Raw genomic sequence first — 24788 nt, 5'->3', positions numbered from 1 at the left:
CACAAAATTCTTGTGGAATATATGAACCGAGTTTGAAATTTATGGCGAGTTCCACCTATCGTTATGTATTACTGGCGAATTCTCGTTTACATTTATTAACTCGGATATAAAGTAACGTAAAATAGTAGAGAAAACTAAGTAAACTTTAATTAACTACCCATTTCTATGCCAGATACTCGTAGTTCGGTTATATTCGTAGGTAAATGTAAATAAAGGTTATAGGGAATGATTGATTTTTTTAGCTTTTCCATTAGAACCAGAACCTAAAAGTTTCGGATTTAATGCCGCCAGCTTAACCGTCAAGTTGTTGAGTATACCACATATTTTAAATCAGAGTTCAATAAATCAAACAACACTGTATTCATCTAAAAGGATTAAACCTGCGGGAATTTAACAGAACTGGCAAATGTTTGTATAAACTTCAATCACATTAGAGTAACTAACTGACACAGGGATTCGTGTCACCGTGTTCCGTAATAAAATACTTCTAACTTAATAGAGTTTCAGTTATCAAAATGCATGTTGACATTTCAGCAATATTAAAATAAATACTCCCTGATAATTATGGCGATGCTGATATATTTCAAAAGGTGTCTTTCATTTTATTAATAACTAGCGGACGCCCGCAACTTTGTTAGCGTGAAATTCAGTTTTTAATTTATACCACGGGAAGCATGGATTTTTCCAGGATAAAAACTAGCCTATGTGTTAATGCAGGGTATTATCTATCTTTGTTTTAAATCTCAGCCAAATCGGCTCAGTAATTGCGGCGTTAAATAGTAACAAACATCCAAACAAACCTGCATACAAACTGTTGCGTTTATAATATTAGTAGCATAGGATGTTAATGAAAACGCATCTGATATATTATAAATTTATCTAATATAATAATAGTAATCCAACCAATCATGAAGTCTATTTTATTAATTTGTGTATTTGTTTGCATTGAATAAGCTCTGAAACTTCTGGATCGGTTTCAAAAAGTTTCTTTCACCGATGGAAAGCTACAATATCACGGAGTAAAATAGGTTATTTTATCCCCGTATTCCTCACAGCAACGGAAACTACACGGGTGAAACTGTGGGGTTCTGTTAGTATAAAATAAACAACTGAGTTGCTTAGAAAAAAATATTTTAATGTTTTAGCTTCTTTGCTTTGGTGGTAGGAATAGTAAATCTTTGGGTAATAATTTTAGAGGTTTTACTGTAGTCTATAAGAAAATGGGATTTTGCTTAAACCTAGCAACACTCGACCGCCTAGACAATTAATATTTATAATGGCTTAATAATTTATACTCGTACTGTAACAATCATTAATCATGTTACAGTATGTATTTGAAAATGCATTACCAAATAATAAAATGTATTTTGGTCATTAAATATTTCGTTTCTGTTTTCAAAATCACGCAGGTTACTTCTGTTTACGGTTGTGTTCTGTACAATGAAATAATTGAGTATAGAGCTATAATTTATACAATAGTGAAAATGACAAACTGTTGTTAAACACGCAGGTTTTTACCCTAATAGGGGAAACAGTAACCGTTGCTAAGGCTGGAAGATATAGGTGTATCTTGACATATCTAGATGTCTCTTGCATTATTTTGAATAAGTGTATATAAGTTACATTCCTTGACATATGACCTCTGCCTCCGATTTCGGAGGGTGTGGTTTCGAATCCAGTCCGGGGCATGGACCTCCAACTTTTCAGTTGTGATATTTTTAAGAAATTAAATATCACGTGTCTCAAAACGGTGAAGGAAACCATCGTGAAGAAACCTGCATACCAGAGAATTATCTTAATTCGTATTCAGCTGTGATAGGCGGGGAGAGTGACGTGAGTGGAAAAGAGGAGTGTTTGTTAACAGTCAAAGGTTCCTTTAACCCTACACACAACGTTCACAAGTGCGTGACCTCACTCAAGGTCATTCTCTGCCATTCTAGGGTCTTATTTAGGTTTCAGTTTGATTTGTTAATTAAGTTATTCTGACAAATGTTGTGAATCATAACCTTTGTTCGACATTAGTTTTCTTATTTTTGTAATCACTTTTGAGTCTGCAAAAAAAAATTTTTTTATCACAAAAATTTTGTTCCCCAGTGTGGCGTTAATGGTGGTTTTCTTCATTTGACAACTCCGTTCTTCTGTAATATCTACCCAATAGACTTTTCTCACATATTCCGAAATAGTGCAACTTTGCCGTTTGTCTTACAATGTCGACCTAAATTCCTTTTTTCATGAAAGTATAAAATGCTGTAACAAAGCTAAGTAGGTAAGACGACATTTCGTGAGATTTTTTTTTACATTAAATAGGCGAGCGCTTGGCTGCAATCATGCTTGACAGTAAGCGATGATGCAGCCTATGGTGGAAGGCGCTTGCCTAGAAGATGCCTACTCACTCTTGACTTGAAAATACCCATGTTGTGGGTGGTAGGGAAAACGGAAGCTGGAAGGGTATTCCATAACTTCGCAGTGCGGATCATGAACGAGGAACCGAAACGCTTCGTACGCATCCAAGTGATATCATTCGAGATGGTAAAGTACTTTCCGTAAATCAGATCTAGTGAGGCAAATCGAGATATAGATTGCAACTAAGCGAGCCAGTGCGTGATTGTACTTGACACCCGTAATATCCGGTGGCTGCCCACCGATGATATCAATTTCAATTTGTTGCGGGCTGTACCGGCCGCCTCGATTCCTTGTAAATCGATACCACTTCAGTTTCCTGTTGCCTCCCTACCGGATTTAATCTCGGATTCGATTGAAATGTTCTCTGTCCGATATCTTTTAAACGATTTTTTATCACACTCGTTATCGGCTAAATATTTTTGGAAAATTTTTCGGCGTTAAACAAAATTAAAAATAAATTGAATATTTTACGACTATAATAAAAATACTTCGCCTTTGTAAACTTTGCGGTATTAATTTATTCGTACACAACAAAATTGTTAACGGTATACCGATATAGCATTACGACCACCAAGTGTACCGATGTTGCTTGTATATTATGCATACTACACGACATCATTTTCGACGTACAAAAAATACATACGCCCGCGGAAACTTTGCAATGCAAATTGTTGCAGTACACTTCCTACAAAACGTCAGTTACGATTTAAATGCTTTTGTTTTTGGCAAAACGTAAACCATTTTTTAGATCGCGCTGTTTTTGTTCGAAGTTTTGAATATTGCATCGAGTTTGATATTCGAATACATTTTGTTATCAACAGTCGACAGCGATATGACTTGTATCCAAAATTTCTAGGCATCAATGTCGGAATTTTTATAAATTAATTTCACTTTATTCTTAAATCGTGATGGATTTTTTATTCCCTGGCGTAAAAAAGAGGACAGTATGTGTATATATGATATAATTTTATTTTTAATATTTTTTCTTCTCACGTTGTTATTTTTTAGTATGGTATTTTATTGTTTTTCCCTTTTATTTTAGTTATTTGTAATGTATTATTTTATGTTTAAGTTATTATTATTGTTTATTTTAGTTAATAAGGTTGTTGTGTGCTGTGTTTGTGGCGGCATCTGGTCAACGGTTCCAGCGCTGCATGCTCTTATTATTTAAAGAGTATGTAGCATTATGCTGAGTTGGATCCGTTTACTGGGTTGTGCCACACATCGCAGGATATTGTTGAAGAACAAATTGTGTTGTGTGGCATAATTCACTAATAAAGCTTTTTTCTTTCTTTCTTTCTGTCTTTCTTTTCTAACTAAGACTATCTGTGGCAACGTAGCTTCTAAATGAATGGGGCAATTGTGATGCGGATTATTTGTTTGAAAGCCAATGCGATACGTTGTTACCTATATTATGTTACAAGTTCCTCGATTGCAGGTGGTAATTAACATTCAATAGTTATGTTATTGTAGTGAGGAAGTATCAGTGTTGATATAAATAAAAGGGTATTTTATGACTTGCGCTCAGTTGTTTGTAAGGCAGCGTCGACACCGTCACGCTGCCAGTCGCGTTAGTGATTTAGTGTGCAATAATGTTTTGTGTTCTAATTATTGTTTATCATAAATTGTTTAGTGTGGACATGGAATAGAACAGCTAGGCTATTCTGTAACGATATTTTTATAACTCGTAAGCGAGAGTTTCGTATTCACCTTTGTTTCTCTATATTTAACACGATACTATAGAATAAGAAAGATGGCGGTGAATTTGAAACTCGCACGTGCGAGTTATACAAAACATCGTTAGAGAATAGCCGTGCAAGTCGGGCAGGGAAGGTGAGTGTCGTGTTGATGCATTCTAAAGGATCCCTTATACATTCTCCCAACATCACACGTCCTGGGACCTGCTCGAGCTCCTCTGCCACAAAATAAAAGTACAGTCACCGTCGCTGCTACCCGTTACGTCACTATTGGATTTTCTGAGATATGATAAAAATTAGATGAATTAAAAATTGTTATTCTAGAAGAATTTGATTTTTTTTAAATTCAACTCGTTGTGAGCTATAGTCTCGCTGTGAACTATGATGAGACTCGAAGCCCGTTGTCCGTCTAACATTCTGCAGCGATCGGATTCGTTTTACCACGTGACTGGGCACCGGGCGTAGTTTAATAGCCTCGTATATGTAAAGGACTGGCCTGGTACGTTCAACCAATTTGCAATAAAACAATATGGCACCCCAGAACAACCCGGCCTGTGACCGCGCGTTTTGCCAACCTCTCTTGTTGTATTTTATATTTATCAGTACTGCGGGACCCATTAGGTGGGCCGTGATTGTGCCGCGTTCCAAATGTTTCGTGCCCTAGGTGAAATTAATCCTCACCTAATGTTTCAGTTTTTTGTATTATTTGCGTTTTGAACTGAATTCACTGGTCACGCCAAAAAATATGTTAATTGTTTTAATTAATTTGAGCCTCCATGGTGTAGTCGCGCACGGTGGATTTACAAACCGGAGGTCTTGGGTTCGATCCGCGGGTGATTCAATTGAGGTTTCTTGATTAGTCCAGGACTGGTGGGAGGCTTCGACCGTGGCTAGTTACCACCGTACCAGCAAAGACATACGGCCAAGCGATTTAGCGTTCCGGCACGATGTCGTATAGAAACTTTCAGGGGTGCGGATTTTCATCCTCCTCCCAACAAATTAGCCCGCTTCGATGTTAGATTGCGTCATACCTCACATCACATATAAAAATTTGCTTTATTTTCATTTAGGTATTAAAATTGTAGTGCTATTTTTTAAATGTTGTCATTTTCTTCAATTAAAACTTTCATGTTAAATGATGACATTTATCATTCAGAGTTAAAAATGATTTCAAATGTATTGTTGAAAAATCCACTCCACTCTTTATTAAAAATCACTAGTAGACGCCCACGACTTCGTCTATGTGAAACGTAGCATAAATGCGCTCCGTATTCTCCTCTATCTTACAGTGAAAATCCCGTATAAATCGGTTGAGTCGTACCAATGATTAGCCCAGACAAACAGAAAGACTGACTGGCAAACATTTTAAAATAGGTCGTTTGTGGTTCGGTGTCGTGTAAATAACTATAAACACTTGAGAAAACACCGTATATTGAAATCACAGACAGACATTCCAATTTTATTTACATGTAATATTTATTAGGTTGTACAAATAAAACCATTAATCACCAATAATTTATTTTGTAAACAATAATTCCAAAAGCTTTGAACCATAACGATGTTACAAAAGGTGACTCGACTAAAGATTCTATTAAAAAGTACAATAAAAATACAAAAAAAAATATACATCAATATTCCTCATTTCATTTTAATTGATTCCTTTTGATCAAAAGAAACAATAAAACAATGGAGTACAGTACAATTCAGTAACAGAAGGGCCATTAACAAAATAATACGTAAACAATATTGGTAAGTAAATTATTAATACTTTACTATTATTCTGCTATAAATGAAATACTTTACAAAATAAGCACTTTATGACGTTCTTTTTGTATGCTGTTGAATAAAAAAAGTAGGCTTCTTAATGGGAACTCAGCGGCGTCAACAAGGGGTTTGGGCGAGCGCAGAATCATCGCCTGATTGGGCCCGAAGCAGAAGCAGAGTAGATAAGCGGAACGACTCTTTAAGGGCGTCTCTTCTGAGACTTGGTCCTCGGCTTAGAGGGCCGTACGGGAAAGGTATTTTGGCTGGATGGTATAAATCCGGGCGCCCCCGAGATCATGAGTTAAAAATCCCACGCCTGTGTGACGTCAGATATCGGGAATCTCGTCTTCACCGGCGAAGATGCTATGTAGTTTATGTTTGTGTTGCCTGGGGCGAAGGTACTGTTGTTATGTTTTAATAAGGAACTTCCTATTTCCATGTTCGTTCGCTGGGTATAGGTTTAGTGACGTCACATAAAATTAAATAAGGCTCTTAAGGTTTGTAAAGGCGTGTACTGGGCGTGTACTGAAAAAGAAATGTTATACAACGTTGACGCGTTGGGTATGAAATAAAAGCACATATTTCACTAAAAAAATTGAACTGATGAAACATGCTGTTGACCTATTTGGTTTAACGCTCATTTAAACCTGACAAATTCATTGATTTCAAAATACATAAATTGGTTAAAACGTATGCAATTTACTACCCATTTATTCTATACATTTCGCTTACAACGACCAATTAAAATGTAGACTCAAACATTATTCCAGGAATTCGATTACGCGCTTTGTTTCTGTGTCCATGCGCGAACGAAAATACATTACATTTAACACCAGAAAGTAGTAAAAACTAATGGAACAGCGTACTAGTGAAGTTAAAACGTTGCGGTATGTATGGGCTGGCTTAATAATTAGATTATTGTGGTTTCTGCTCTAAATAACATTTCGAATGGGTTTCACAAATGAACTGCGCAGTCAACCGAGTTATTTTGGCTATATGATTTTTGTGCACGAGTTTGTGAATCATTTAATTTAATTGTAACAAAATATTGGTTTACTGACGGTCTCCTGTGATTACATTTCCATTGTTTTCCGCGGTTTCACATGTATTATATTATGTATAATATGATATCTTGTATTTCCGACGACAATTTGGTTTCGTTTGTAATTGTACAGGCAGGAATTTGACACTCGTGTTTGTGTGTGAATCTACAGGAGTGTTAGCGAAACAGAAACATGTTTTTAAATCATCATCTCTTTGTAAGAAGTTGCTTAGCAACGGTTTGTTGTTAAACGGGTTTCTATGCCATACACTTCCTTCTGTATCACTTTAAAAGATTAAACGGCACGTTTTAGCTGTGCTGATGTTCCTTTAGTTTACGCATAATGGCGTTTGTGTTGTCAATTTACTAGGTACATTCAAAGCCATAATAAAATACTATCATTTATCATCATTATAAACCCATATTCAACTCACATCTGAGCTTGAGTCTTCTTTCAGAATGAGAGGCCAATAGTCCACCAGGTTTGCTCAATTTTTCATGCGTGTGTGAACTCTACAAGATTGGTAGAGTTCACACTAGTCACAGTATGGATATTCAGGATATTAAGGCTCTTGTGTTGATGACTTAACAAATTACATAACTTGGAATATCTTCAATTTAAAGAGGTTTTTATAAATAAAAAGTATTAGTTAATTATTAAAAATAATAATAAAATTTGAAAAAGCAAACCAAAAGTATTTTTTTGTCACTCCCATTTCGTATTCCAACGCAATCCCTTGAAGAGTGTAATTAAATATGTATAGAGCCGTCTCTTCCATCTTGTGGAAATGAATGATAAGTAAATGTTGTTTTAATTTGTTTCAGATTTACATTATCAACCACGGCCGCCCGCTCCGGAAGGTAAGATATAAATATTACATTTTTAGAGTAGCTGATGTATTTTATTTTTAGCTACTATGTATTTAAATTAAATCTAACGTAAATATAACTAGACTATACTTAAAATCAATGTCACCCTCTCCTACTTAGAAGACCCTCAATTCTCCTGGGAGATATTCCCAAGGTCATCTTTTAAGATATTTTGGGGAAAAAGAGTTTGTTTGTTTGTGTGATTGAACACGCTAATCTCAGAAACTGCTGGTCCAATTTGAAAAAATCTTTCGGTGTTAGATAGCCCATTTATCGAGGAAGGCCATAGGCTATATATTTTTCCTGGGTTCTTGCGGGAACGGGAACCACGCGGGAGAAACCGCGCGGCGTCAGCTAGTTATTTAATATAAATTATGTAGCTGCAGGTTTCAGCCTGCAGTGAGTTGTATATTTTGGACAGTAGAGCGAAAAAACGATTTTCACCTCCTTTTTCAACATGGCGGCTGACACTTATGGATTAGGATTATGAAAACTTGGCTAGGCACCCCTTATATAATGAAACAAAAAAAATCTGCCGTATCATTTTCCGAGATTCAACGTAACTTTTGAATGGAATGTATTGGAAATTTTTCATTAATATTCACTGCAATCACGCCTGATCATAAGCGATGATGCAGCGCATTGCTCTTTACATCTAGCAATTCTTTTAAGATATATTTATCATAAAAGAAAACTAGAAAGTTGAAAGTTTTCGGTACTCGTAAAATGTTTATCTGTCGAACCAGACAGCTTCGATCACAGTTTTTGATGACATTTTCTTGAAACTGTATTCCGCTGCTGAATTTTATTTTCCAAATCTATTTGATGATCAAGCATTTCGTTCTTTTAGTATATATTACCTAATGTCTATTTGCTATTTGCTGACGGGAAAAGGTAAGGTTCTTAAGGTTTGTTTATATATAGTATAAACGAATCAATCAGAAAGTATGCTTCAACGTTTTTAATAAAATTTATCTTGGGTAAGCTTTCACGTGTTTTAAACGTTGAAGGAAAAAATCGTGAGGAAACCTGCAGAATGCAGAATGAAAATGAATTGCAGATTTTTCTGAATTCTCTGCGTGTGTGAAGTCTGCCAATCCGCATTGGGCCAGCGTGGTGGACTATTGGCCTAAACCCTCTCATTCTGAGAGGAGACTCAAGCTCAGCAGTGAGCCGAATATGGGTTGGTAACGAACGAAGCTTGGGTAATATGATAAAATAGTAATAGTTAACGACCCACTACGAGCCCTCCAGCTAAACACTCTTTCATATGGAGAAGGGATATGGAGCTTTGACCCACCACGTTGCTTCAAGGCAGGCATAGGGTGATAGCATTAATGACCATCAACAGATTTTAATTATAATAAGAGGGATCGACGACATTACTTGCTTTTCGAGGCATGGATTGTAAGACCACCAACATCCTAACTCCGGGTTAAGAATTTCAGAAAGATAACATTCATAAAATAACTATAAATAGTTTAAACAACTAAAAAACACGCCTTTAGCACGCACTAAAAATTACAAATATTGGATTTAAGTTACTTGACTATTTTTTCACATTCCTGACAGCAAACCCTTTCATTTGATATCCATACCATGTATTTCAAACAGCCAGTCCGCCCGCTATCTTAGGGAGGCCGCCATATTGGATTTGTAAAGGACGTTTCTTAGCTAGTCATGTATTGTGATCAGAACTCAGAGCGTGTGCAAAATTTCATCCTAATCAAAGACCGGGAAATGGGTCAGATTAAGATTCCAAAATGTGATTTTCTTACTTACATAGTTACAAGTGAGGATAATATAAGCGTGTTCAAAAATGCTGTACACTCGCAACACAAACTGGCAAAAAAGCTCGGAATCGCCAAACTATACTAATTAAAAATCGTCATAACGTTGGTACAATATGTTTAGAACTCCCATGGGAATGAGATTTACTCGAAACCACCTGGGCTCTGTTAGTTTACAATATTTTTTAAATAAAATGTAAGACATACTTGTACCAATTCACTTTTATCGATAGTCATAAAATCTCTGCTGTCCCTTTACCCTTCACAAGAAAAAGACAATGCATATCAAGTTCAATAATAAAAGTTTAAAGTAATATTACATTGCAGAAAAGCTAATTCATAAACTAAATAAAATAAATGCGGTACACTGCAACAAAAGCTCGGAATCGCCAAACTGTCCTAATTAAACATCGTCACATCGTCGGTACAGTGTGTTTAGAACTTTCCAAGCCTTATCTTTGGTCTGCACGTACATAGTGCGGGTGACATGCCAACTACTGCGAGAGCAGCAAAATTGCTTTGTGCAGACTTTGGGCGCGCCCCACATTAACCTCTTATAGACTAAGAGCCGATCATGACTAGACCTTCCACATTTTATAAAAATTGAAAGTTTGTCAGCTCATGCTCCTTTATTTTTTTTATATATTTTCCTTGGGTTTAATATGAAAAATTATATTCTCAGTCACCAGAGACTTGGCAACCCTTTGCTAGAAACACTTGAAGTTTTATCTTGAACTAGAGGCTTCATTGGCCCTGTCGCCAAATTCGTTCTTATAGGACGTCTACTAACTATAAACTACCTCTTTGCCAAATTTTATTTTTGTACGTCGAGTGGTTTTTGAGATTGCGAAATAACTGCCGCAAAGCTGGCGGTTGGAAATATAATGTCTTATACTAAGGAAAATATAAAAAAAATACACTTTATACTTAGACGGTTGAGAGAGACGACCTCCGTGGCGCAGTGACGGCCTCCGTGGCGCAGTGCGACGGCCTCCGTGGCGCAGTGGTATGCGCGGTGGATTTACAAGACGGAGGTCCTGGGTTCGATCCCCGGCTGAGCAGATTGAGATTTTCTTAATTTGTCCAGGTCTGGCTGGTGGGAGGCTTTGGCCGTGGCTAGTTACCACCCTACCGGCAAAGATGTACCGCCAAGCGATTTAGCGTTCCGGTACGATGCCGTGTAGAAACCGAAAGGGGTGTGGATTTTCATCCTCCTTCGAACAAGTTAGCCCGCTTCCATCTTAGACTGCATCATCACTTACCATCAGATGAGATTGTAGTCAAGGGCTAACTTGTAAATAATAATAAAAAAAAAAGAGTCTGGATCTTTGAAACCTGCTACTTCCTAAACTAACGACACTTCAAACTGCATAATTGGCTACCATACTTACCTATGACAGAAGCATTCAACTGACAAAGCTTTTAATTTTTTTTAGAGGAAGGTCTAGCCATCATAGGATCCTAGTCTATTAAGCCCGGCCCATATTATATTTTATCATCTACTACTACGTAATTTTACGTACAGAACACGCTCATAATTTTACATGAAGGCGACAGAAAAGCCTAAAGGAGCGGCATATTGTTATTTATTTTAGCAATATTCACGATGGACGAATGAACAGATGTGTTTTGGTCAACAAATTGCGCTGTGAATGTCCATTTTACATAATCCATATTCCACGCAAATTTATAAATGCGAAGTAAGTCTGTCTGTCTGTCACCTTTTCACGTTTAAATTGCTGAACCGATTTGGATGAAATTTGGACCTTTAAGCAGACATATGCTACTTTTTATTCCGCAAAAATCCATGGTCCCTGCGCGATTTGTATATGTACGAGTATATATAATTGTACGCCATCTCATCAGTCGCGGGCATCCTCTAATAAAATCATACTAATTAGTTCATGGGTTTTCAATAAAATATTGTTGTTGACAAAAAAATTTAAAATTGTTTATTACTAGTATATACTCCTAAACTACTTTTACAAATTGCACAAGTTACAAGTTTGGCGGTTGTTAATTAACTAATCGATAATAATAATTTAAACTCGTTACAACATAACATCTTCCCAGTTTCTTATTACGTGTATTGTAAAAGTAATCAAGTATTTGTTAGTTACTTAACTTTGAAAAGGGTTGCCCCGACTTTTTGTAGGCTATAATTTGATTTTAGTTATTCCATTTAGGAAGTTATTTTACTTTATTCCACTTAGGAAAAAGGTGAGTAAGGATAAGCGCGTTTGGGCTTATAAACTGAGAAAACTTCTGCAGAAATGCATTTTAAATTAAATTTTAACAGTATGGAGGTGTGATGTTGGACTAGCATATCTATAACTTTTATTAAAAGTAATTTTAAGATGTTCAACCGACTTCAAAAACGTAGAAATGAATCTACATATAATAATATAAAACTACTTTTTTAGATTTTTGCCAGTCTAACTAACAAACTAAGTGATAAACTCCATTTAAGATAATTATGAAGACCATAAAAAAGTAGTAAAAAAATAAATGACCATTTGCACATTTATTTTTACTAACAAATTACTTTGTAAAAAAAGACAATGTCAATGTTCCAGTGTTCAAAGTAACAACGTAAATGTAGGTTTTACCTTTTGGCCTTGTTACGGAGAGTTAATTGGTACTCTCTGTGGTTTCCTTAATGTAAAGGAAAAAGAGCACTCGTGTGTAAATCATTTAATTCTGTGTCGAATTACGACCCACAAGGTATACTTAAAAAGAAAAGTGTTCACAATAATTAATTTCCTGGTTAAGTAAATGTTCAAATAAATAATTGGGTGAATTTATATACTAAGTCAGGCAACACAGTCAGAGCTTTTACGCTTCATCAATAATTTCCTTTGACAAGGTTCCTTCCGTCAGCATTTAGAACGGATAATAAGGAAAAATATAAACGAAGCCTAGGTACTTATCGATAATTTATACAGTTGGAGCGCGGCTGAAAGAGCGGTGAATATCCTAATTTTCTTCAATTCACGAGGCACCGCCATCATTTTTATCTCCCCTCCTGTCTCCATTTATATCAGCCGTCTACAGCGAACCGCGTTCTAGAATTTTGTTTGTTTCTTTCGAAATTGTTATTTCCGCCTGCTTTCGTTTCTGTAAGCGGATTCGTCCCCGGCCTTTATAAAAGTCGAGGAAATGAATTCTTGGCTAAATCCCGACGCTTGATCTTATTTCGTGGGAGATAAATCTAATGTATACGTCTTTGGTGTTGAATAAGGTGACATTATTTCGATTTAGTTCTCGTACGAGATATAACCAATATTTGTCAAATGTATAAAAATATTTTATTTAACGTAACAACATAGGCTAAATTGGCTCAGTTATGGTCTAGATTTGGCTGTAGCCAAAGACAAGTAAAGGTATAAGGTAACCTTATCAGGAAATACTATACGTGCCAAGCTGTTTAACTTTCCAGCACGATGATATACGTTTTTTAAATTTATCAAAGTTAGCACACTAATATTATAAAGACGAAAGGTTGTGTATTTATTCCACCCTTACGTTGCGGCTACTGAAGCAATTTGAACATAGACTACTTTTAGGGATTAATTGTGAAAAGCTAAATTCTACGCGGACGTAACAAGATGTAAAAGGTACCTAAGACAGTACATTATAGTTCCGGATGCTCTCATAATTCCCGATTCAGTGAATATTTACAGTTTTGATATATCTGACCACCACCAATGGAAAGCTACATTATCAGTGAGCTAGAATGTAGCTTTACATTGGTGAATAAATTTATAAAACCAATTTAAACGTGAAAACGTAATAAGAAAATAAAAAAAAGCAAACAACCTTACTTTCGCATTTATAATCTATATATACATAGGTTTTCTTTTCAGAGGTACAATTTGAGTATAGCAAACGTAAACTTCACGTATGAAAGACGTGCAATACAATCAAAAGCATTTTCAGCATCGAAATCGAGAAGAAAATTGTAAATTAACTTTTGCTAAAGCGTTGTTCGCGCTCGACAATCTCTGCGCAGAATTTTAACTAGGCGATAGAGATCGGTAATCCCAATGCTCCAAGAGCTAGTGGACATTTTGGGCTAGGTATTTCAGCAAATTAAAAACTTACCTTGTACTATTCCTGTATTTGCGGGCCTAGCAGGCGTCAACGACAATTATCTCTCGAAGATAAAAAGACATTCTCTACCCATATTGGTGCAGCTGAAATAACACTCTCTTTTTTGTCTCCTGAAGATAAATACTTACCAACGGCCGCGGACTAGTTTCAATATCAACTTTTTTGTCGCGCCATGATAGAAATTGCGATATTTTCGGTTGCGCCGCTATTGATTGACATTTGTCTATTACTCTTTATGAGATACTTTGATGGTCGCTTCGTTGCAGTCGCTTCCTGGAGACCTGTCTGGGGAGTAGTGGGCCTAAATCCCTGTATCTCAAAAATGATGTTTTTTTTGCAAGAAATATCCCTGTCATGCAGAAATACCCCACTGGCTTTTTTATTGCTTTTACTCTTCAAATTTTCAAATAAAACAATAATTTCAGAATGCCTCTACAACCTGGGTTGATTTATACCCACTGTTCCCCAGACAGGTTTCCGGTTCTGTTGTAGGGTGGTATACAAAAAAGTACAGGGCAAGTTTTCAACTTGTAGTACCAAAAATGTCGACCAGCTCTCCAGCTATAAAGCCAAGGCCTGCTCACACAATGCGGTGGTAAAGCGGATGTTCGCATCTTATTTAAGTCCGCTTTTAATAATTTAGTCACGGATTCAACTGCTCAGGTAGAAAATTGGGAATTGTGCCATTCTACTGAGTTTGGTTAAGTTTAATCATGCTCTTTTAGACTTAGAACATTGTGCTAATGTCGATATTCACTACAGTTTTATGTTTTTACAGCCGTGGAGTTGGCTGCTTTCTTATAGGAGATGATTTCCGCTCAAAATTAGGTAGGCCAGCTGCATTTTTCGTCAAGTTGTACTTGGGTGACCGAGCTTTATACGTTTTCTAAGAATGAAACCTAGCTAGATCGACTTATTGCCCCTAAAACCCCTACATATACCTACTAAACTTTTAACTTAAATCGTTAGAACCGTTTCCGCGATTTACCTATTAGACAGTTAGAATTACTAATAATATAGTGAAGGAAATACGTCGCCTCATCTCGTGACTCGTGCCGACGATAGGTGGTGCGACTTGTTTCGGTAAAGAGTAGATATTTAGAGAAGGGTAGCGATCGGTTAGTGGGAACGACTTGCGATATAAGGTGCTCGTCGTACGGTCGACTTCAGAATGCTCGTGGCGTTCGAGCCGTCCACATTTCTTGTTGTGTCATTCTTTATAGGTATAGGCGAGGAGAGTGTATTGAGTGGAAAAAGGGAATGTTAGTTAACTGTTAATGACGTCTTTAACCCTATACACAACGTTCACAAGTGCGTAATTTCGCTCAAGGTCATTCTCTGCTATTTTAAAATCTTATTTTGATTGGTGAATGATTGGTTAATTAAGTTGTCCTGATAAATATTGTGAATCATATTGTTAGACATTGGTTTACTTATTTTTCAAATCTAATTTTGAAGCCTCTACTAAAAATAGCTATAGATAATAATTAAAGTCTCGTTTTCAGAAGCCTGCGAGAAGACATTCTGCCGATGGGGCGCGGAATGCGTCTCGCTCGGCGACGGTCGCGCGCATTGCGCGTGCCCCACTACCTGCCCGTCGTCCAGCGCGCCCGTGTGCTCCACCGCAGGGAGAACCTACCGCAACCATTGCCTCTTGCGCAAGGAGGCGTGTGAACGACGGCTTAACTTGCGCGTTAAGCATGAGGGCGAATGTGGTAAGAATCGAAGTTTGACCTTTTGAAATCTTTACTAATACTAGCAGACGCCCCGCAGTTCTACCCGTCTAGTTCTCATTCGTACGGAGAATATGGGGAATAAAATACAGCCTTTGATAATCACCAACGTGGCTTTCTAGTAGTAAAATAATTTTCAAAATTGGTTTTGTAGATCCAGAGATTACATCCCCCACAATACCAAACTTTACCTTTATAATATTAGTATATGTAGAAAAAGGTTTGTGGTGTTGTAGGGGCCCTGGATCTACTGAACCGATTTTATAATTGTTGTGCCACTAGAGTCAGGTCATTTGTCAATATCAAAAAATATATTTTATTCCCTTATTCTTACGGGAACGTGAACTACGGTGAATCCACTGGGCGTCGGCTAGTAAATTCATATTTTTATTAAATGTTATGAATCAGTAGGCAGTTCAACTTTATTATACGATTAAACAAATATGATCAACTTATATGATTAAACATAACAATATGATTCATTTCATATTCATATTAATATAAAAATACTGTAATATAAAAAAGTAAAGCCTGTGAAATTGCAGACAGAGAGCATGTTAAGCCTTCAATTTATGTCAATATCATTAACCCAAGAACAAGTGACCTAAACCCGCGAACTCACATAAAAACAGCGAAGTGGTTCCAAAGTTCAAATTCTCTTTTCTATAAGGAAAAAGGCCTGATGATGACGATGAAAGCTTACCATGCCATTTCTTCCTATTAAATTTCAACAAATATAAGCTGTCAACTAAAAGTCACATCCCACGCCGGAGTAAGAAAAGTCGCTACATTATTACGGCCCTGCATAAACTCAACATAAATTAGCGAAGGTGGATAAATAATACACGAACAACCCTTTACCTCGAAGTCATCTCATAAAATATGTCGCCTCGCGAGCATTTTGCCACGGTAAATTGAACTGAAGTTTTAGTTCATTTAACATCTCGGGTGAATTTTCAAAAAATTCAATGCCCCGAAGCACCGTCGGGCGTTTAGTTTATGCATCCATTTTGTATGCTCCATTTTATATTTAGCTTTTATATAAGAATATACAACGTTACACTGGAAAGCTTTTGATGTTAATGTGTTTTGTTCATGTTACTATTAGTTACAATGACGCTTTTTAAGTGCTGATGTTAGAACAGTTTTTAAAATTGCGTTCAAAGGATTAATAATAAACTGTTTTTTCTAAAACTAAGAAAGAAATAAATTCAGGATGATAACTTACATCCTTTCCTTTGATTTTTTTTAATACACGAACAAATTTATGAGTTATAAAACGAACGGATTTCGTAAAAAAGCAGGTGTCAATAAAGTGCTATGGGAAAAATATTAAAACTAAAAAAAATAATGCGGGGGTGGAACCGTGAGAAAATGCACAAATAAAAAAAAATCCAGAAATGTTCAAGTATATTACTTATTTCTGTATTTTTCTCAAAATTTTAGATACAGTAGTAGATTTTAGTTAGTAGTCTTGATAAGACGATTTTAAAAATATTTTTAAAATCCTCTTATCAAGACCTTTCGTTTGATGTATCACACAATGAAGCTAGTAAAAGTTTTTTTTTCAACTTTCCATCTTACACCCCATATTAAAATTTTTACTATTCACGATACATCCCTGTATTTGGGTCACTAAAATTTATAAGTGTACCAAATTTCAACTGGACAGGTCCAGTACATTCGGAAAAAACAGACAGACATTAAAATGTGCGACATTAAAAATTTATTCATATTTTATTTTTAAATTTGGACATTATTTTATTTTAAAACTTGGACATTGCTCATTTATCACATTATTTTGACAATTGTAATTGAGTGGATATAATCTACTATTATGACATTACTATACCTGACATTTATATTATTTAAAATCTTGAACATTCTAATTTAATTCTATAAATGTTCCGCTCAAGTTTCTACTTCATTTTTATCTTATTTTAATTTTGTCTAATGAAATGTATTATATTTTATCTCTTATTATTGCATGTAACATTATTATTTTTAGCAATGCCCTGACAGGGCCCCATGTATCATGCATGCTAAGCTTATGTATTAGTTTGTAAGTGCATGGATGCTAAGTAAATAAATATCTAATATCTAATAGAAGCCGGAGATCCATGTACCGGAATCACATGCCCGACTGGGTCCCGCTGCATCGTTACCTACGGGCAAGCTGAGTGCCGCTGTCCCCGCAGCTGTCAAAGACGCAAGCCGGTATGCGGCAGCGACGGGCGGGAGTACCCCTCCGCTTGCCATCTGGATAAACAAGCCTGCGAGAACTTACTTAACATCACCATCAAATATTACGGAAAATGCGGTTAGTATCTATGTTTAGTTATAGTTGCTTAGTAAGCTTCAATGTACGCTTTTTTTGACGTGACGTCTTATAATTTGAAGAAGCCAGATGCAAACTCATACGTCGTTCCCTCGCTCTAGGGTTGCTTTACAAGAAATATAGTATATTCTGGTCTATGAAGATTATTAATCAGTATTTTAGAAAAACTAACATATTCTTCTCTAGAAAAATGCAACCATTCCAGCAGTATTTTCTTATGACATTGTCACGTTCAACTATCGTCAGTAAACCGACTTTACAGACAATCGGTTTTTTTTATTATTTACAAGTTAGCCCTTGACTAAAATCTCACCTGACATGAGACATCTTACATCTTACCGGAATGCTAAATCACTTGGCGGTACTTCTTTGTCGGTAGGGTGGTTACTAGCCACGACCGAAGCCAATTTAGAAAACCTCAGTCGGCCCAGCCGGGGATCGAACCTAGAACCCCCGTCATGTATATCCACCGCGCATACCACTGCGCCACGAGGGCCTTGCATGTGTGAACGACATAATATCTCGTGAAGAGAAAAACACAATGTCGATCAATAACGGCAATGTTGAAATACAGTGACCATTCCAATAAAGGAGACAGTGATATATCCAATTTATCAGGCGATGCTTCTGCGCTCGCCCAAGCCCCTCGGCGACACTCCTGAGGTCCTATTAAGGAGTCTACGGCACTTACACAATCAGAAAAAAAAAATCAATTCCAGTCGACATGTTGTCTTTCTCTCGTCTCACAGTATGTCGTGGTCATCAGCATCATACAGCATCGTAACGACAGGGAAAAACACATTGTCGACCAATAGGAGATACAAGAATGATCATTACAAACACAGTTTTTAGTTTATATTAAAGAATATTTGCCATACTTTTGAAATATGACGAATATTCCTATTCCCCTCCAACAAGTCGGAAAGTCGGGAAAGACTGGTAAGAGTGAGTCACCCCTCAGGGATGAGTCCGACCGTTGAGCTATTGAGGCTTGTTGGCAACAGAGTATTTGTAAAAATAAAAAAAAGTTAAATTCATCATGCTAAATAATTGAAAACATTTTTCGCAGCAATTTTAATTCAAATACGTTCCAACAAAAAAGGCACAAAATTAATGTAAACGTAAAAGTTGGGAATATTTTGAAACAAATTAATTATTTAACTCATCTTCTGCTAACGAAAATTATACGAACAAATTGCTTTGTATTGTTTCCCAAGTTTAAGAATATGAACGGATCTCGTTAAGAGGGCTCGTTCCCTAATAAAAGGAACAGAGAACACAAAAGGGTCAACATTTTGTGTTCTCCAATTCAGTGAAAAGTGTTCGAGCCTTACTATAGTCAAATTAAAACAAAACTTGTATTACGAGTACAATTAATATAAGTCTCCATAGCTCTCTCTCCTTGTCGTATTCCTCATTACTGAGGGTCGTGACCCCTATCACATATTCATGACTTTTTCCCACACGATATCGCCACATGCAGTTTGGCTTTTCGCGACTTGTCTTTCGCGAGATTCGTGCACTTTTGTATCGAGAATAGTGATCTGACCAACGCATCGGGCTATGTCCTCGATGTCCTTAAGTCCTAACAGAGCCAGAAGTGGTGGGTTCGATCTCTGTCCGCTGGGGTGATGTCCTACTCACTCTTGCCTGCTTAGCTTTACGACCGCACGTTCTACTTTAGAACGCACGTTAAGGTTTTGGTTCTAGGGTAAACTTGTAGTAAGATCTAGAGATGCAGGACTTTTAAGTTCTAAGTCCCCAACTTGCGTTAAAACATGAACAGAGTCTTTTCTGTTAAAGTGAGGGGACCTGAGTCATTATAAGTAAAATAAAAGTCATAATTCGTGTAATGTGTTCTGAAATCCTAAATTAATTACTCGGCGTGTATCTTTTTTATTAGTACTACTATGGAATGAAAATATTTCTTAATCAAAATACCATTATCAAGGATTCCAAATCTTTTTAAAATTTTAGAAGAACATCGTCAGAACCTTTTATATTATCACCATAATCATCACCTACCTACTCGTATTGCTTACAGTACAATACTAGAACAAATCGGATTGGAATTCTCAAACGCTTTATTTGTATTGTTTGGCATGTTGAGTTTTATTAATACAAAACTACTAACAGTTAAAGTATGTAAAAATGTGTTCCTCCATTTCCTCGTAACATAAAAATAAACTTCGAAGGAATCCCGAAAGAAAAAGGTTTCCAACAGAAGTAGGTCTTTTAATAATACAAATAAAACAACTTCCAGAAATTGTTTTCTTAGAGAGTAATTTAATCTGCTTCACTCTTATCTGTGCACGTTTTGTGAACCCTTCTCACAAAACTTGTCCCCAAACATTCGATCCGGACTGAATTTGTACAAGACCAAAAGTGCGGGACGTTTCAGCGTCGTTTGTGAATTTCACTGTTTACTTTACTGGCTCGCTTTTGTACGTGTATTAAATGTTTGTCTTTAGCATTGCTTTTCGTTTTGAATATATTAGAAGAATATTTTCAGTAACAGTCAAAAAATATTCATTCATTCGCTTGTAAGGCGATACAGCTATTTTCAAGTAACTCAGAAAGTGTAAACCATCTTCTATATTCGGAAGAAGGTTTTGATTGTAATGTAATGTAAACATACAAGCGTTTATCAGGCGCCTTTGTGTTTGTTTGTTAAATTGTGTGAGAAACTTAAAAAGCTATAGCAAATCAGAAATATTTTTATAAATTACTAGCGGACGCCCGCGACTTCTTCCACGTAGAAATCAATGTAAACTTTCAACCCGTGAGATAGGGGTTGAAAGTTTACATTCACTTTGAATCACATTATATCTGGTTATTTTTTATGATTTATAGAAAGTTTTATTTTTAAAACTGTAACCCTAATAATAAAGGGTCAAAAGGACACTAGGTTTTGCTCCAAGGTACTATTTACTATTATACCAAAATTTATTTTGATAGTTTTAGCCGTTTAGCCGTGAAAAGGTAACAGATAGACAAACTTACTTTCGCATTTATAATATTAGTATACAAGTATAGATCATTTGTCTGTAAGTGGGTATTAAGTACCTGGGTTAAGAAACACGTATGCGCAGTGGATTTACAAGACGGAGGTCCTGGGTTCGATCCCCGGCTGGGTCGATTGAAGTTTTCTTAATTGGTCCAGGTCTGGCTGGTGGAAAGCTTCGGCCGTGGCTAGTTACCACCCTACCGGAAGAGACGTACCGCCAATCGATATAGCGTTCCGGTATGCCGTGTAGAAACGGAAAGGAGTATGGATTTTCAGATGGAAGCGGGCTAACTTGTTAGGAGAACTAACAAGTTGGCCCGCTTTCATCTTAGATTGCATCATCACTTACCATCAGGTGAGATTGTAGTCAAGGGCTAACTTGTAAAGAATAAAAAAAAAAGTGTGTGTCAGCTCCGACGCACGGATGGAGTTTACTCTTTTCAATAGCAACGCCTGAAAAGTGAAAGGTGCGCAAGCGAGGTGCAGCGCTGCGTGCGCGCCCACCAAAAGCGTGCACGTGCGTGCGGACGCGCTAGGCATGTGAACGCTGTTGGCGGCAGCGTACGGTGAAAGGTGCGCAGAATAGGTTGCGCACGAAAAAGGTAACGCTATGCGTTCATCGAATTTTACTGCCCATATTTTTTTCATAACGGAGGCTATATATGAAAAATCTATTCTTAAGGAGTGAACTCCAATAAGTTATGAAATGACATGCGTTACGTTTTTTGTGCGCAACCTATTCTGCGCACCTTTCACCGTGCGCTGCCGCCAACAGCGTGCACGTACGTGCGCACCCATGTGCACGCTGTAGGCGGGCGCGCACGCCGCGGCCTGCTGCACCTCGGTTGCGCACCTTTCACTTTTAAGGCGCGAGTATTGAGACGTGATTCGAGGTAACTTTTTGTTTCTTTTTAACATGCACACTTTTTTTTGTTGGTAAACAGTGCACATCGAGTAGGGCTTTAGTAATGCTTATGTTAAAGAAGACTAAATTTATAGAATTGTAAAATAACTAATAGACTTTATAATATACTTCACATTATATATTTTACTCTTACAATGATATAATCATTAAAATAAATTAGAAAGTTGCGCACTAAAGGTGCGGACCAAAAACGTGACATTTTTTCGTTAGTTCAGTTGGTTTTACCCCTCGGATTTTTCTCATACCGGGCGCCTTATATATAAAAATCGATTCTTAAGGAGTAAACTCCAATAAAATAAAGGCGTTTGTGTTGTCTACTACTTATCATACCGACCATCCAAACCGATTTTTTGATTCAGCGTTACTTATATACAAGATTTACAATATTTTCCTATTTTAATTTCACGCGAAAATTTTAAATTTTTTGACACAAATTAATTTTAACGCCGCATTGCTGTAATATTAAATTTTATGGAAAAACATTTCGTGGAGTGAATTTAAATATGCGAAAAAGTTAAAAAACTAGATTAGACCACTGTATGCACTGGTTAAAATATTAAAAGCACCACTTGCGACCTTATACCTCACGTTTGCCGGCATAATATTTTTCGCCGCGAGAATTTCTCTATTAACCAGGGCGCAGCGGATAACTTTACCTCTGTAGAAAGTAAAATAGTTTTTTTTTTAAGTTTTTATATTGCCTCCATGCTGATTGGATTGTTACGTTCAGAGGCTTTTTATTGCTTCAAACATTAAAATATAGAAACTGCTCGAGCCATTACATTTTACGGTTGAAAGAGGAAAATTGAAAACAATATTTAAACGTTTGCCTGGCTACTTTTAGTAGCTTGAGCAATTTTTAATTACACTATTTGGTTTTTATAGAAGCATCTCGAAAATAGTTCAATGTACTAAAGTAAAGTTAAGAGTGTACTTAGAAGAAGTGTGTTCTGCAAATGTACTAATAAAATAATTTATATTTATTGATTTATAAGGTTTCATTCACTTATAGACATTGTTGTTATTTTTTCGATTTTTTCGTAAAAGTGTTAAACACTCAATCTCAAACAATCATAATAACAGAAACAGGAGGTTAGTTTACATGTATATTGCTTTGGAAGATATCAAGTTTCAGCTGTCCATCTGTGTATAAAACGTGATTTTTTTATATTTTCAATCAGATATCATGAGGAATCATGACGTCTCCAGTCTCCAGACCCTTAGCTTTGTGGCAACCCTACGTTAGATTTAAAGTTTGATCTATAACGGGTTTTTCAAAGGGTTGTCACGAAGCTAAGTAACTGGTGACTGGGGATATATTTTCTTTATATAATGCCGAGGAAAATGTTAAAAAGCATACGCTGTACTTGTACGGTTGAGGGACTCTGGACTCTTGAAATGTGCTATATTCATAAGCCAGTCTAAACTCCATAATTGCCTACCGTACTCACTTTTTTTTATTCTTTATAAGTTTACTTGACTACAATCTCACCTGATGGTAAGTGATGATACAATCTAAGATGGAAGCGGGCTAAACCGTTAGGAGTTGGATGAAAATCCACACCCCTTTCTGTTTCTACACGACAACATACTGTAACGCTAAATCGCTTGGCGGTATGTCTTTATCGGTAAGATGGTAATTAGCCACTGGCAGAAGCCTTCCACTAGCCAAAATTACGGTAGAGCATATGCTGTCAAACTTCCAGGATTCATATATGTCGGCGAGTAAGTTATTTGATCGGTTAGCAAAATCTACGTTAATTATTGTGATAATATTAGAATCAGGTTTTCATGTAATTGGGATTTAATTATTTAATGTTTAAATAAATATGACTGTAAAAGGTTGATCACGGGACTCTCGTCCAATAGCATCGCGTCGGTATATATAGAACTGTATTAGTAAGTTAAGTGATCGTTCCGTTAACAATAGGGATGATGACAGTTTTTTAAATTGTATGTTATACTAAGAACATGCTAATAGTAAAGCAATTTTGTTAAAGTAACATGGTATCTGCAATAATTACTTTCGGAGCTACAGGGTTTTAAAGGATCAGATTTTCGGCGCTGCCACGGATCCCTGAAAAACGCCCCATACAAAATGGTACGAATTAATGACGTCGTAGGTACATAATGATCGTTATATTTGTATAGGCTTTCAAACAAAATTACTAATATCTTTGTTATTTGTGCGTTTATGTTTATAGTTCAGATATTAAAAAAATGTCACATTTAATGTAAGGAAGATAAACTGTATGAATTTTCATCTAATTACAATAAAAGATTTTTAATAGATTTTGAAATTCTATAATCTTATTTATTTTGCAAATATCCAGACAATCTTTGCTTTTTATGTATAAATTAGTTTACATTGACCTTATTTACCCGTATGTATCATAAAAACCTATATTCAAACCTAGTCATCATCCCTATTTATTTATTTATTTATTTATCTAGATCTTGGCGCTGATATTGATAGTGTTACTTTGGGTAGGTATTTGCCACCCTTACCACACGTAAAGCTTAGAACCTGCTCTAAGGCTACGGCGTCCGTTATATATATGTCTTACTATCGTAGACTTCTACTAAATAAAGGATTTTTACTCTTTGTCCAGATCCATGTGCAGATCACGAATGCACAGACGGTGGGATCTGCCAACTGAACGAGGTCCGTGCCCCAGTCTGTAGATGTGGCCCTCCTTGCGACCTCATCCCGCGGTCGGGTTCCGCAGTGTGCGGGTCTGATTACAAAGACTATGAGAGTGAATGCGCACTCCGCAGGGCGTCTTGCCGCACTAGACAACAACTCTCGATAGCTTACAGAGGAGAATGTGCTTCAGGTAAGTGGGTGACTACGTGTATAATTGACTTCGTACACTGCGTTGCCACAATCACAGTCTACAACAAACTATGGTTGTAGACTAGTATAGTTATATTGTATGTATTGTAGTATGGTTGTAGTTAGTTTCTCGTACTTTATTATGAGAAACTAGCTGACGCCGCGCGTTTTCACCCGCGTGGTTCCCATTCTCGTAGGAAAACGGGGACAATATATAGCCTATTGCCTTCCTCGATAAATGAGCTATCAAACACTGAAAGAATTTTTCAA

At 36.5% G+C, this 24788-nt stretch overlaps 1 protein-coding gene across 5 annotated transcripts in view; it reads left to right on the top strand.

The window, feature by feature from the left end:
* Positions 1–24788, top strand: part of LOC112053591 (agrin) — a 168465-nt gene that overhangs the window by 101464 nt on the left and 42213 nt on the right. For all 5 annotated transcript variants that reach the window (XR_008252101.1, XM_052889047.1, XM_052889004.1 and 2 more), the window contains 4 exons: positions 7732–7767; positions 15185–15394; positions 17520–17732; positions 24295–24519. Coding sequence is in view for 4 of the 5 variants with exons in the window: in XM_052889047.1 (XP_052745007.1) it covers positions 7732–7767; positions 15185–15394; positions 17520–17732; positions 24295–24519 (684 nt within the window). In the remaining variant the exon portion in view is untranslated. The remainder of the gene's footprint in view (positions 1–7731; positions 7768–15184; positions 15395–17519; positions 17733–24294; positions 24520–24788) is intronic.

The sequence above is a fragment of the Bicyclus anynana genome, chromosome 1 (assembly GCF_947172395.1).
Source record: "Bicyclus anynana chromosome 1, ilBicAnyn1.1, whole genome shotgun sequence".
In the NCBI taxonomy this organism is placed as follows: Eukaryota; Metazoa; Arthropoda; class Insecta; order Lepidoptera; family Nymphalidae; genus Bicyclus; species Bicyclus anynana.
The sequence above is the reverse complement of the archived record's forward strand: the minus strand, read 5'-3'. Positions and strand labels throughout refer to the sequence as shown.